The sequence below is a fragment of the Herpailurus yagouaroundi genome, unplaced genomic scaffold (genome assembly GCF_014898765.1).
Source record: "Herpailurus yagouaroundi ecotype Mexico unplaced genomic scaffold, PumYag 159, whole genome shotgun sequence".
NCBI classification, from domain to species: Eukaryota; Metazoa; Chordata; class Mammalia; order Carnivora; family Felidae; genus Herpailurus; species Herpailurus yagouaroundi.
Genome location: NW_024412400.1, coordinates 83829411 through 83845565, shown reverse-complemented (window position 1 = coordinate 83845565; position 16155 = coordinate 83829411). Strand labels below are relative to the sequence as shown.

Here is a 16155-nt window from a genome sequence, read left to right as displayed (position 1 = left end):
CCCTCCCTCTCCCTCTCCCTCTCCCTCTCCCTCTCCCTCTCCCTCTCCCTCTCTCTTTCTCTGTATCTCTCTCTCTCTCTCTCTGCCCGCCCCACTTGCCTGCGCATGTGCACACCCATACTCTCTCTCAAAATAAATAAATAAACATTAAAAAAATAAAAGGAAAAGGAAGATAAATTTTCCATGCTGACATTGTAGCAAAGGCTGCTTTTGCTTGGTTGGTATGTAATGTCTTACATTGGGTTACTTAGGAACCAGTCCCTGGAATGGAGTTAGGATATTTATTAAGAAACACCCCTGGGATCAGCCACCATGGAAGGGAGGGACCCTAAGGAGGATCAGGCAGAGGGAGAAGTCAGGTGTCTTTGAAGACCACAGTGTCTGCCTTAGCTGACCCCCCCACCTCCACCCCCGGGAACTCTGGATTTGAATGGTTTTTCAGAGTATCCTGAACCGGGGCATTCCCAGATTGATATGTATCCCCATCCTCCCCCCAAGTCCAGGACATGACTTTGGTTGAGCTGGCTCTTGGCAGCCAGTCCTTAAGGGACAGCACTGACAGCAGGAGTGTGAGAAACAGCCTCCAGTCAGGTATACTGGATTCTTTATGACCAATTATGGATTTTTTTAAAACAAAAGTGGTAGCTTGCTATATTCCTATTTATATGTACAGAAATGGCACTAAATGAGAGTTTTTCATGGTTAATGTGGTTTGGAAAATAGGATCTTAAAGAACAGAAGAGAGCACATTTTTATTTCATTTGAGTATTAAATTCTGAAATAAAACGGTAGTGTAAGCATGTATACAAGGCTTATCTATTTGCATTTGGATTGTCTTATTAATAATAGGCCATGTTGATTCAAAGTAATTGCAGTGAATAATGGAATTGTAGTTTGTGATAGTTCTTTGCGATCTTTGGAGAAAATTTGTTACGTATGTCACAGAGAGTGATGCTGGCAGGAAGGGCATGGTTGTATGTGGATGGGACAGTCATTTACATTTAGTCTTTATTTAAACAATTCATCCCATTAATGGGTTCAGTCCCTTTAATTCTATCTTTTTGTTCCTTTGTCATTTAGTCATACCTTCAGTTCCATTCCCACTGGGTACAGAGCCCAATGCCTGCCTACCACATAGTGGAGACATAGTCCTCTCTCTCAAAGAGTTCACGTTAGCATCCAAAAATCACGTTTTTTATATCACCACACAATTGTACTAGAAAAGCATACCATTTGGGAAGATATTAAGCTCATGATGCAAGACATGAGTTTTCTAAAATTTAGTGTGTGTGTGTGGTTTTTTTTTTGAAAACCCTGGGTTTTTTTCATTGGTAATAAATATTTCAGTTGTTATGTGTGTCTTTGTGAAGACAAGCTAACTTGGTTCATTTTTTAATGAAAATGTCTATCAGATACCCACGTCTGAATGCCCGTAGTTTATCGTGGTTTTTTAAAGTAAAAATGGTCTTCCACAAACAAAGCAGCTGACTTAGCCCACAGCTCTAGCATGAACCCTCTTCTTGAGGACAGCTTTTGTATTTCAGTGTGAGGCAGAAGTACATTCTGGTTGCTTCCCATTTTGTCACACAGCATTAGAGAGGCAGCCCCAGGTGGCCCCAGTTGGTTAAGCGTCTGACTCTTGATTTCTCTCAGGTCAGGATCCATGCTGTGTTGGGCTCTGTGCTGACAGTGTGGAACCTGCTTAGGATTCTCTCTCTCTCTCTCTCTCTCTCTCTCTCTGCCCCTGCCCCCTTCTTTCTCTCTCTCAAAACAAATAAATAAACATTAAAAAATTTTAAAAAAGAAAGGTGATTCAAGAGTTGGGATTTAATAAAGTTAACCCATTTCATTTTTCTTTTCCATTAGGGATTTTCTGGAGTGAAACTGAATTTTTAAAATAATTTTTTAATTCATTTTTCATTAAAAAAACCTTTTTTTAATGTTTATTTTTGAGAGAGAGATAGAGTGCAAGTGGGGGAGGGCAGAGAGAGAGAGAGAGGGAGACACAGAATCTGAAGCAGGTTCCAGGCTCTGAGCTGTCAGCACAGAGCCGGACGTGAGGCTTGAAGTCACGAACTGGGACATCATGACTTGAGCTGAAGTCGGACGCTCAACCGACTGAGCCACCCAGGCGCCCTTGAATTTTTTTTTTTTAATGCTAGTACAGTAAAGAGTCCAAGGACTGCCAGTGTGGTTTAGTGCCACTGTCTTCACGAATGCCTACCAGTTTGTCCCTCCACTTACTTCATACCATCAAGCGTCAGTTCAGGTGTCAACACGGTGAAAAAAGACAAATGATGTGTTAGTGTTATTGTGGAAAGAGCTGTGACCTCACCACCCCCTGAAAGTGTCCCGCATTCAGTCTCCACAGCCCATGCTGAGAATCACTGGCACAGAGGGATGTTTACGCAGGGCAAACCTAGGGGTGAGGAGGCTGTTTTGGCAAGAGACAAAAGAGCCTGGCTTTGTATGATGACAGCAAAGATGGGGAACAGGGAAGGAGTGAGAAATGTTGCAGAGGTTATATAGACAAAATTTGGCTGTAGAAGCCAATGAAGATTAAAGCTTACTGAGGTTTTCAGCCTGGATGATCTAGTGGATGGTGATGCTACTGACCATGGTGATGATGGGGGGAAGGAAGGCCCCTGTTTATGATTGAAAAAGTTACTGCTCTTGCCACAAGAGAAAAGTCTACTGTAATTCTCCCACTCAGTAAAGGATGTATTCTCGCATGTATGAGAAAGAAGAAAATACTGCTGGCTGGGTCCGTGTGGCAGCCTGAGATCTGAATTTGCACCGGAAGCGAATAGTGGGTGTTGGAAACTCAGCACGTTCTACATTGATGCCAAAGAGTCTGGTATCTGTGCTTCCTGTAATAGTGTTTTCTCTTTCTGCTTTTCTAGGAATGGTGCAAAAGCTGGACCAAAAACTTCCAGTGGCCAATGAGTACCTGTTGCTCTCCGGGGGAGTCCGGGAAGGCGTGGTGGACCTGGACTTAGATGAGCTGAATGTCTATGCCCGGGGGACAGACTACGACATGGACTTCACTCTTCTGGTGCCAGCCCTTAAGCTGCATGACCGTAATCAGCCTGTGACACTCGACATGCGCCACTCAGCCTTGTGCCACTCTTGGCTGAGCCTCCGGCTCTTTGACGAGGGGACAATCAGTAAGTGGAAAGACTGCTGCACCATCGTGGATCACATCAATGGTGCCACCAACTACTTCTTCTCCCCAACCAAAGTGGCCGACTGGTTCTATGACTCCATCAGCATTGTCCTCTCGGAGATCCAGAAGAAACCCCAGCGAGGGATGCCAAAGGTGGAAAAGGTAGAGAAGAACGGGACCATCATCTCCATCATTCTGGGAGTGGGGAGCAGTCGCATGTTGTATGATATCGTCCCTGTGGTATCTTTCAAGGGCTGGCCTGCAGTGGCCCAGAGCTGGCTCATGGAGAACCACTTTTGGGATGGGAAGATCACTGAGGAAGAGGTCATCAGTGGGTTTTACTTGGTGCCTGCTTGCTCATACAAGGGTAAGAAGGACAATGAATGGCGGCTGTCCTTTGCCAGGAGCGAGGTGCAGCTGAAGAAGTGCATCTCTAGTAGCCTCATGCAGGCCTACCAGGCCTGCAAAGCCATCATCATTAAACTCCTGTCCCGGCCCAAGGCTATCAGCCCCTATCACCTGCGGAGCATGATGCTCTGGGCCTGTGACAGACTTCCTGCCAACTACTTGGCCCAAGAAGACTATGCAGCACACTTTTTGCTGGGCCTCATCGATGACCTACAACACTGTCTAGTCAACAAGATGTGCCCCAATTATTTCATCCCTCAGTGCAACATGCTGGAGCACCTGTCAGAGGAGACCGTCATGCTCCATGCGCGGAAGCTCTCCTCCGTCCGCTCGGACCCGGCGGAGCACTTGCGCACGGCCATCGAGCACGTCAAGGCGGCCAACCGGCTGACGCTGGAGCTCCAGAGGCGGGGCAGCACCACCAGCATCCCCTCCCCGCAGTCCGACGGAGGGGACCCCAACCAGCCTGATGACCGTTTGGCCAAAAAACTGCAACAGCTAGTGACTGAGAACCCGGGGAAATCCATCTCTGTCTTTATCAACCCTGATGATGTCACAAGGCCCCATTTCAGAATTGATGATAAATTTTTCTGAGCGTTTTGCTGCCTCCCCCCTCCCCCACCCCTTTTTCTGGTTCTCAAACGCTCATCATGTGTAGTGTGGTTTGTGATGCTGACTTTCCGTTTTTTACATATCCAGCCTAGATTGGATCTGTTAAGAACACATTTTAAGTTTCCTGGTTCTGCAGGACGGTGCAGGTTCTGAAACAGTATATTACTATTTCATATTCTGCCTCTGATTTTGTTGTTTATTTTTTGTAGTTATTGTCACATTGGTTTTTGGTTTTGGTTTTGGTTTTTTTAAGGAGAACTTGAGCCATAGACGAAAATGCCCATGAATTCTCTTGCTTTTTTACTGTTTCATGCTTTGTGCAAATTTGTTAATGAGGATAGGGCAACAGATCTCTTTCTGACACTTCAGGATTCTGTTGTGGGTTTTTTTGTGGGGTTTTTTTTGTCTTTTTATTTAATTTTTTTTAATGAGCTTTCATCACTACAGATATTTGAGAATCATCTGAACTTGGAAACTACCTGGTATGTTAGCTGGGTTTATTCCCTTTGACCAGTGATGGGAGTAGTTTCCCCCTTTTCACCAAACAATGTAGACTTTGAAAGTGATAATGCTACCAGTTGTGTTTTGAAGCAACTTCATTGAATGTAATTGTCCTCAGATCAGAACTTTGGATGGTTTGGAGGGTGTGTTTGACAACTTTCCAAACAGAATTAAGGTTTCCAAATGGTAGTTTTAGCGTGTGTAATTATTTGAAGCCTTATTTAAATCCTATTAAAGAACATACCATTATAATTGTTATTTGCACTAATGAAATCTTGGCCATTGTCAGAGTTCCATTGTGTGTGTTTCAATAGACATTGACATCCACTGTTGAAATGCTATCATTTTTTTTTTTCATTTAACCCATTTCTCTCGATCAATAGAATGATTCTTTGCATTTGTTTCGTTCTCCTTTAATTGTGGGGTCCTGTTTTTCCCTCTTTGATATTCCTGGTTCCTGTCTTACGGAGAGAAGTTTGTAAAGCTTTACACCTGCTATGTGACCATCCAAAGCTGGGGAAAATATACTTGATAGAGTAGGTGTCTTTGTATGTACTGCTTTTGGGGTTATAGAGGTAAGCTTTTATGTAAAGTCTCTTTGCTTCTACTGGGAGTTGTGGGGAAAACTGGCAGAAAGAATTTATAATCCCTGAATAGAAGACACCATGCCTGTTCAAAAGCAGGTTTTCTATAGAGCAGGAACGAGGACATATCTGTGGGTGGTAGCTTTGTGTGGAGGTGTCTTATCTTCATGAATGAAATCACTTGCCAGGTTTAGATACCACAAGTCACTGGCTCCCTGTTTTGATATGGACTCATGGCAAACTGTGGTGTCTGAGAGGTCAGGGGCCCAGCTGATATCTCAAAGGATGACCATGATGTCTACTATTGGAAAGGTCAAGCAACAATTTGGATTTGATCTTAAAGGTCCAGACTCACAAGTTGGATTTTAGCCAATTGAAATCAGGCATATGCAGTCTTGGGTTTTTGCATGGGAATTAATGTAATGCTTATAACTGAAAATGAAATCATTCAGCCATCTTAAGTCAAACACAAAATAATAAACATATTGGCCTTGGAACGTTGTTGTTGCTGTTGTTCGTTTGTAATCGGGAACCATTTTCTTATTGGTAATACCAACAGTGATTTTCAGTAAACATAGCCCTGGGTTTGCTATTGTCTTTCAGACCAGATGTCCATGTAGTGAACACCCAGTTTTCCTACTAGTATCTTTGTCCCTTTCCCCAGTTTTCCTACTAGTATCTACCTGCCCTCCACATAATCTATGTCCTTCTCAGAAATGAGCCCATCCCCAGCTCCAGATATGCATCCTGATTGGTATAAATCAATCGACATAACCATTTCCCTGGCCACAATTATTGTGGATTAGTCCTGTGAGGTAAGCTGTTCCACTCAGGGAGGGACACGTTCAGGACTCTTGCTCAGAATGCTGGGGAAGAAGCAGGCCTCTGGATGTGCAGGAAGAAGCACTTGGCCTCTGTCCTCTGACAACTATCATATAGTCACGACTGGAACCAGCCTTAGGATGAAATGACATGGTGTAACACTATGGAGAGAGGAGAAAGAACATGAACCACCAGGCACAACCCCCACCCCCACCCCAAGTCTAAGGCCTCTCCTCCCACTGGTTTTTCTTGTCAAATGAGTCAACATTTAGTTCTTTTAGCCGGTTTAAATTTGGCTCAACTCACCAAAATATTTAAACTGACATTCCAAACTATTTTGGTTCATTTAAACTATTTTAATGTTAAGAGATGTGTGTCTCTTTTCTTTCTGCAGATGGGTATCAGGGATATCTCCTATAGTTTATCTAAAGGCTAGTTTCTACTTTCTGACTTGCTTAATTCCAAAGAATATCATAGACTCTAACTAAGAAATATGTACCTGGTAAAGTATGTTAAAACTTATTATACTTTGACCATTATGTTACACTTCCTAGATTAAAGCAATTGTTGTAAACCACTAAAGTAGCAAGCATATTCAAAGGCACTGGTTCTCTTTAAAGTCAACCATACACTGCCATAACTGTGCTTTGAAGTGGCCTCTCAAATACAATTAGCAACATTTACAATATTTTAAATGCTGTGTTTGCAGGCAAAGTTTCATTCCAGATGTGATAAAAAGCCTAGTTTCAGTGATCCTTTTGGCATGTTTTTCCTTTTGCCACGTCTAGTCCTAATAAAGAACATGCTCTACAAATTCTGGGTTTAACTTTATTTTAAAAGTCCAGAGGTTTCTGAGATCTAGTAACTTTAAAACTTTAATATTTTTTTAATTCCTGGAATTTTCTATCAGCACCATAAACCTAGGACACGGGTCAGACGTTGCTGAAGGTGGGTAGATACGGAATGTAGTCTGATACCCTTTCTTATCTGAAACTTAGTAAATCATTGAATTACTACCCTGCTCTCCTTCTGAAGTCCAGAAGATTGGTGAAAATCACTTCCTTTTCAAGTGCAATAGGAAGTGCCTTAAGGCTGGAGTCACAGTTTCCAGATAGCTTATAACTGATTTTTTTTGGTCGTGGGAATTTACAAGCTACAACTCAAAGGATTTCAATTCTCTGATGAGACCTGGTTTCATATATTTCACAAGTAGATTATTCCCTACCCTCTGCTTTTCTCATTTGAAACAAAAGATCCAAAGATATAAGTAAAAGTTGGTTTCAGAGTGGAAGGAGCCAATTAGGATCAGATATTATAAAAATAAAAAGCTCCCTGAAATTACTATGCAGAATTATTTCTGGAGGATTCTGGGGCTAGTCGAAGAGCCCCTAGGGACTTCTGCACCACCCCTTACACACATGCACACACAGTGCTTTCACTGCACTGGTTGGAAATTTCTTTAGTCTATTTTGTAACACTTCCAGGGAGGATTCAGCCTATTGGCTGGTCACAGCAAAATGTTGATTTTTTTGGATCCGTTCGTTACCTTGCTGAGAAAAATTTCCTGATTTGGAGTTCAGCCTTGGATGAGATTGCTGGGAAGGAAAAGGAAGCTTGTGCTTAGCAGCAGATGCGGAATCCTAGGGTGAGCCGGTGTCCTGCTGCTTCAAAGCTCCACACTGGTCTTTGGGGAAGTACCCAAACTTCCATCTTGATATGCTCTCCCCGGAACCTCCTCCCTTGAGCCCCCCCAGGGGGCATTTGTATGGCTATTTCACTTCCCAGATGGCCATTATTAAGGGTCAGGGAAAGACTTATTTCACACTTTCCATCATATTCTGACCTGGAGGGTGAAAAGCTATTTGCCATTAAACAGAGCATTATTCATATACTAAAGGAAAGATAGGCATCATTTCCTGTTGCTGTTACTTTATTAATATTGGGTAAATAATATGTATTTTCAAACTGATTGATTCAGTGTCATTAATGCTCTTCTATGAGACAAATAGTTTTTAAAATGTACCTCTTATGCTCTGATTTCCTTAATAGGTAAACAAAGAATGTATGGTCTCAATATTGTTTAGTTATTTGCCATTGGAGAATTATTTGCAACACGTCTAAAGTTCCAACTTCTGTTAATGAGATGGAAAAGTATAGTTTTTATTTTTTAAGAAAACATACATCATATACAGTAGAAATCAAGCTTATAATAATCGAACTACAATATTGTTTCTCTATGCCCATTTCATAGTGATACTGTATTAGCAGTACGTTCAAAAACATGATGGTCCGTAAAGTGCACCATTGTTGTATGGCACTAAACTTCTATACTAATCTAGTGTGACCCTGGTTTTCTAAGTTTGGGTTGACAGCTTTTAATCCACAGTTGGGTCCCAACATTCATCAAACATCAGGGAGACCATACACCTGTGTCAGTGTGGTTTAGAATAATGAAGAAATTTGAGCAAAGCCAAATACTAATCCCCCATGTAAAAGCACTGTTGTTCAAGTATCTTTAAAGACAGACATATGGTTCACTCTTATGTGGATCCTGAGAAACTTAACAGGAACCCTTGGGGGAGGGAAAGAAAAAAAAAAAAAAAGAGGGTAGAGTGGGAGAGAGCCAAAGCATAAAAGACTCTTAAAAACTGAGAACAAACTGAGGGCTGATGGGGTTGTGGGAGTGAGGGGAGGGTGGGTGATGGGTATTGAGGAGGGCACCTGTTGGGATGAGCACTGGGTGTTGTATGGAAACCAATTTGACAATAAATTTCATATATTTAAAAAAATAAAAAAAAAATAAAGACAGACATATTTACCCTTAAGTTAGCAGCTGAGATGAGAATGTATTTCTGGGCCACTTTCCCTCTCTTTTCAGGGTGAGTGAACTCTTACTGTGACTTTGGTAAGGGTGGACACATTGATACATTTTTCATTCACCATCTTTTCCACCAATTAATCACCAAAGCTAAAGGGTGGTAATTGTGGATGGAGGTTAAACTTTGATTTTAAATCCTTTGACTTTATATCTTTATCTGTAAAATGCAGAAGTGGGGTAAGCTGTTCCCTTCCTTTCTGGGTTTCTCAATCCAAGATTGCCTGTCTCCAGGGCACCTGGGTGGCTGAGTTGGTTAAACATCCAACACTTGGTTTTGGCTCAGGTCATGATCTCACAGTCCATGAGATTGAGCCCCACGTCGGTCTCTGCACCGGCAACATGGAGTCTGCTTAGGATTCTCTTTCTCTCCTTCTCTCATTGCCCCTCCTCTGCTTGTGCTCTCTCTCTCTCAAAATAAATAAATAAACCTAAAAAAAAACTTATTAATTGCACCTGTATATATAGTGGGGCATAGCAAGCGTTTATCAAGTACTTTCTAGTACAGATGTTCTTACTAGATGCTTTGTACTCATGAACCCATTTAAGTATCATGATAACTCTAAACATCCAAGGAAACCAAAACTCAGAAATCAGACTTGTCCAGAGCTCCATAGATAATTAAGTGGTAGGGCAGAGTCAGAATTTGAACCCATTTGTCTGTTTCCAAAATTAAGAACTTTCCTACAATGCCATTCTACCTCTGGTATTAGAATCTATTATTAAGGCTAAATTCCATTATGTGCATTTATAGAGCACCTGTATTTTGATAAAAGGTAAACCTTAAATAACAGAGCCTGAGGCAAACTTTAGAGATTTATCATCAGAAAAAACAGATTATTTGGAGAAAGTTAATTTCTGTCACTGACAGATCCTAGTAGAAGAGAGATAATCACTTTTGGGAAAGATTCTGATTGGGGTAGGAAATGAACGAATGTACACCATGATTTCAATTCCTGAGCTCATAGTGTGGGTGGTGAGAGAATTGGTACTATTAGCAAAACACTACTCTTTTTCAAGATATAGGAAGAGAGGTATTGTCTTCAAAAAGAAAAAAAAATGTGTAGTTGGGAACTTAGTTACATTTTTCTTTTTAAACCAACCAGATGTATCTCACTTTTCTTTGAAGTGATTCCCCACAATCTGAACCCTATTTTTTTCTTATTATTATTGTTTTTAATGTTTATTTATTCTTGAGAGAGAGAGAGAGAGAGAGAGAGAGAGAGACTGGGGGAGGAGCAGAGAGAGGGAGACACAGAATCTGAAGCAGGCTCCAGGCTCTGAGCTGTCGGCATAGAGCCCAATGTGGGGCTTGAACTCACAAACTACGAGATTATGACCTGAGTCAAAGTCGAACACTTAATGGACTGAGCCAGCCAGACACCCAGGAACTTAGTTACATTTAAAAAACAGCTACAAATGATAGGTAACCAACAACTTTAATGGATCTGGCAGCTAGCATTGAGGTAAAAAAGGTGTATGTAAATAGACCATCGTGTACTTTTAAAACAGTATTTCTGGGGCGCCTGGCTGGCTCAATCCGTTAAGAGTACGACTTCAGCTCAGGTCATGATCTCGTGGTTCGTGGGTTCCAGCCCCACATCAGGCTCTGTGCTGACAGCTCAGAGCCTGGAGCCTGCTTCAGATTCTGTGTCCCTGCTCTCTGCCCCTCCCCACTCATGTTCGGTCTCTCTCAAAAATAAGTATTAAAAATTTTAGTAAAAAAAGAAACTAATAATATCTCTTATAAAACAAACATTAAAAAACTTAAACAGTATTTCTGCAAGTTAGGGATTTTATAATATGATGGTATTTTAAAAATTTTCTGGACATTGGATAGAAATTTGGTTGACAAAACTCACTACAAAATCTTACCACTTACATTTTATAAATCCATACACTTACCATTTACAGTTATAAATCTTTTCCTAGTAATCAAACTCTTAAACCAGCTTTTATAGGCTATTACCAAATTAAAGACTGTGAAGTGATTTTAATGATGACTTAAGTGACGGACCCAAGGGAAAAGATGGCATTTCTTGGTTATGACAATCTTGAAATAAACAAGTGTGTTTCTGAAACACACTTCTGAAAATTCTTGTTTCTTCCAGCCTCGACACAGACTGTGCTTCACAAACTGAAGCAAAATTCTGTCATCGTGAGCCAAACTCTTCCTTATTCATGGGAATAAATAAATGCAAAGAAGTCTTCCATTTCACATGATAAAATGAAACACATCTGATCTTTTGTGTGATTGACAGGTACTTTCTGTAATGCTTATTGAAATTCACTAAATGGTCATCCTCTGAAAGAGGACTCTGGTGAAGGAAGGACAATCTTTAGAGGGAGGGAAAGATCAGGCTGACATAAGTAGCACCAATAGCCAGAGCTGAACCGAGAGCTGAACCATGTGGATTCACTCAGTTCTGACATTAGTCATGTGACTCTGGGCAAAGGTGTTCCTACTCTGTCTTGATGGCTCTACTCATTTGTAAATTGAGAAGTGAGATTTGCGACCTCTAAGGATCCCTCCTGCTCTGAAGAGCTGTTGGCTATCAAAGAAAAACAACCCATGAAGACAGAAGCTGGGCACAAGGGAAGATTAATCAGTGACAATTTCTGACTGGTAAATGGGATTGGCAGGCCCAGGCAGGAGCTCCGGATGAACTGAGGTGGATGGACATGGCAGGAAGTGCTCAGATAGGCGAGACTAATGATGGGATCTTGCTTTTGGTTATCCCCTTCATCTTTCTTCTTCCTCTCTTCAGAGTGGCATCATTGTTCTGAGAGCTCCCCAAGGCCAGTCTCAAGTCCATAGAGATCTCTCTGGGCCCTCCATGCAGCTGTGTCTGTGGCATCTTATAAAGCTATTGCTTACAAAAGGATTTTACTGGAAAATTGAAACCTTTTTTTGACTCTCAGATCACTAAATATAGCTGGAGCATTGACCTGAGGTAACTCACACATCAGTTTTGTTTTTAGTTTTTTTTTTAATACAAAAATTCTGAGAGGAAGGAAGCCATTTAGAGGTTTATGTGAGAAGAAGGTAAGTCTAGATTGGGTATATAATCCAGGTAAATTTGATTTCTACCTGCTACATGTTCACCTTATGGCAAAAACTTCTGGGACAATGTCTCCCATGATAATCCTGTGACTCTGACAGAATCATGACATGACTCCAGCCAGGGGGATCCTTTCTTGCTGTCAAATTGACCTTCATATCATTCTGTGTTGTTGTTGTTTTTGTTGTGGTTGTTTTTGTTTTGTTTTGTTTTAGAGAGAGAGAGAGAGAGCACACTCGCAAGAGGGGAGACGGATCAAAGGGAGAGGGAGAGAGAGAGAAAATCATAAGCAGGCTCCACACTCAGCACCTCAGCACAGAGCCTGATTTGGGTCTCCATCCCATGAACTGTGAGATCATACCTGAACCAAAATCAAGAGTCAGACACTCAACCGACTAAGCCACCCAGGGCCCCCATTTTGATTTTTTTAATACTGATAGTGTGGAGAAGAATCATAACAAAGTATAACAGAGACTAGAACAAAGCAACATTGTCCAAGAATGGTTTCCTCATCTTCATCATGGAAGTCCTGATGCTCTCTGCCCAGACTCAACCCTTTTATATCGTTAACAGCTATGTAAGACACTGAATGGCCCCAGGTCATTACATAAAATTCCATGTTTTCTGCCTCGCACATTTAAATATCTTGCAATCTTTTGATAAACACAAAAACTTCATGCTTCAACCTTTCCATGTAAGATTCTTAGACACTACCTTTTCACTTGCCTGTTATTTGTTAGAGAATCACTATCTTCTAAGTATTGCCACCAGCCAGCCAAAAATATTTTGACAAGATTTCTCTGAGGTTTGTATTATGAAAATTACAGGTATTAGAGGATTTTAAAAATAACTTTACAGACTATGCTTTTTCAAACTACACATTCTCCTAATTCCAAAATACCATTATGTCACAACCCTTTCCCCATTAAGAATCATGTATCTACATGGAAGGATAGGCAGATGTTGAAGGACTTTCTAAATTTATTCTGCCTAAATTGATCTCATAGGAGAACCTGTCTTAGTGGGGCTGGGGGGGGGGGTGGGTGGAGACAAACAATTCACAAAGATATAGATTTATAGATAGTTAATCCACAAATTTTAAGTATTAAATTCCCATTGTGAAGAGGTGTTTCATGGAGTTTTATGCTGGTGAAATGGAGTGAAGTTGTCAGGGAGAACATTAGTCTTAGATGTTCAGATACAAAAAATAGAGGTTCTAACCATACACACACACACACACACACACACACACACACACACACATATTAGCACAGCATGGTATTAGGTTAGCCCAACAAAATAGAAACCTTTGTTCTGTACTGCCTCTCAGGGTACTTAATGAACAGAATGCCCCTTTAGTTAGTGACCTACCACTACCTCACCATGTGACTTTATTTTGGTTACATTTTCTCTCTACTTCTGTTTTGTTGATTATTATTTGAGAGTAATTTGCATTGGTTTTTCAATGCTCACCTTAGGAGACACCATAGTGTGTTGGTGGGTGGGCTCCAGATGCCTTGTCTTTGGAGCATCTCTATTCTTACCTGCATCGTACATTAGAATCTTCCATGAGAAAGTATTTGAAGAAAAAGTGTCACACTCTTTTTTTTTTTAATGTTTTTATTTATTTTTGAGACAGAGAGAGACAGAGCGTGAGCAGGAGAGGGGCAGAGAGAGAGGGAGACACAGAATCCGAAGCAGGCTCCAGGCTTTGAGCTGTCAGCACAGAGCCTGACACGGGGCTCAAACTCACGGACTGTGAGATCATGACCTGAGCTGAAGTCGGACGCTTAACCGACTCAGCCACCCAGGCACCCCAAAAGTATCATACTCTTAAATAGTAAACGGCATGTGATGAGATTACCTCTAAAGGTCCTTCTAGGTTTCTGAAGAATCAGTAGTCCCAGAAAGCAGATATTAGACCAATGCACTCTCAACACTTAATTATTCATTCAACAAATATTTATTGAACACCTAGGCTCATCAAACATTTATTGAGTACTTCCAAGAAAGAGGACTGGTTTCCAATCATGTGAAGTTTTTAGCCTAGTGAAATGCTGGTGTATGTAGAAGAAGACATCAGCCCTAGATTGTCAGATATAGAAAAAAAAAACCTATGAAAATGTCATAATTTAGGAGACAAAAACATATATGGAACACTGTTTTCCCCTATTTCAGCTCACATTGGCCCAGTAAATTAGGCTTCTCAACCTCAGTACTGACATTTTGGACCAGACAATTCCTTGTTGTGGATGACGGCCCTGTGCAGTAGGGTGCTGTGCAGAACCCCTGGACTCTATTCACTATATGCCAGTTGCATCCTGCCCCTCTCGGTTTTGGCAAACAAAAATGTCTTCAGACTTTTCCAAGTGTCCCCTGGGGAGCAAAATTGTCTCTAGTGGAGAACCATTGGAGTAAATAATTCTACTCTATCATTCATTTCCTGGGGCTAGACACAATTTCAGGTTCATTTCTATGACCAGCCAAGAGCAAGTGAATGCTGGAAATGCTGGTTAAATTAAATTGTTAAGAGCAGCATGTTGATGAGTCTGTCCATAGTTCTTCATTAATCACTTTCATGTTTGTAACTATCAAAATACTTGCTCAAGCAGTTAATCAACCAACATTTTCCAAAGTTTCACATATTGCCAACAGGGGCTAAGGGTTATCTTTGAATTGTAGCTTCTCTCCTCAAGGCACTTACAGTGTATATAGGGAGATATTAGTCACTTAGGTGGATATAAATTAGCAGAAAAAGGAGTATACAGAAAGGATCCAGTGAAAGACCAGATGATAATTACCACAGGAGTTGGGCTTAGGGAGAAATCTTTGGGATGTTTAGGGTAGGCTTTGTAGGATAAGAGGATTTATAAAACCATGGAGATGGTGGGGAAAGTATTGTAGGATGAGGGAAATTCTCAGTAAGTGAGGCATGGGGGGGCCACATATAGGAATAAAGGATAAGAATTACAGGTAGTTCTATTCTTTCATACATCGAGGTCTGCAAAATGCTACTGAAACCATGATTGATTTCGACTTGGAAAATACATCTTTTGTAAACTTGTGTGGAAATGGAATCTTCTTGCTTTATTGTTTGACAGCATGGGAAGTATATAAAGCAGTCTGACGGTATTTGAAATTCAAACATTAATTGTCATTGAAATGACTTTACTGCTGAATAAGTTTCACTGTTCGGTTGAATTCATTAAGAAATATTATCAAGTTTAGGGGTGCCTGGATGGCCCAGTTGGTTAAGCGTCCGACCTCGGCTCAGGTCATGATCTCACAGCTTGTGAGTTCAAGCCCCACATCAGGCTCTGTGCTGACAGCTCAGAACCTGGAGCCTGCTTCAGATTCTGTCTCAGTCTCTCTGCCCCTCCCCCACTTGTGTGCGTTCTTTCTCTCAAATATAAATAAAACATTAAAAATTAAAAAAAAAGAAACATTATCAAATGTGTAGCAGCAGCTGTTTTCCAAAGCCACATAAGGTTAAACAATAGCCATTGAGAGGAGTTCTCATTCAGAAAAAATTTCAATCTCATCCCTGTGCCAGAAAAAGTCACAAAAAAATATTTACCAGTGCTAAGTTAGTGACTTGCTGTGTGGCTGGGCAATGAAGGACATTCAGCTTCTACTTCTGAACGAAAATTCTCAGAATTGCCAGTGGTTAAGTCTACAAGAGCACACAAAGTTCACTGTTGATGCCACTATGTTTATAACACATGATCATTCAAATAATGTCTTCAGAGTACCTGCTGATGAATAATACAAGGAATAATAATAAGTTTAAACATTACAATTTCACAAGTTTTGCTCCATCTAAGCTTTGGTTCTGCTCCCTACCTATTTTTGCACCATCAGCTGTCATACATCTTGGCAGATTCCACTTCAGATTGTACAGAATTATTTTTTTATTTTGTTTTTTAACTTTGAAAATGTCTTCACCTATAGTTTTTCCATCCAGACTAAAAGAGGTCACATCAGACTCTGCACTGATTCCTCAAATAAACAACTGAGCAATATTAATAACACCTATGAACTCCTCCAGAGCCAAGGAAACCCTCTCAAAATAATTTGTCTTGTTTTTAAATTGGCTATCAATTTTGCTCTCGATGTCATTTGGCT

General features: G+C 40.9%; 1 protein-coding gene across 1 annotated transcript in view; it reads left to right on the top strand.

Moving 5' to 3' along the window:
- The window catches only part of MB21D2 (Mab-21 domain containing 2), a 115407-nt gene extending 109639 nt beyond the window's left edge, over positions 1-5768 (top strand). The window contains exon 2 of the mRNA XM_040481106.1: positions 2904-5768. Within this exon, the coding sequence (XP_040337040.1) occupies positions 2904-4168 (1265 nt within the window). The 3' untranslated portion in view covers positions 4169-5768. The remainder of the gene's footprint in view (positions 1-2903) is intronic.
- Positions 5769-16155: the final 10387 nt, after the last annotated feature.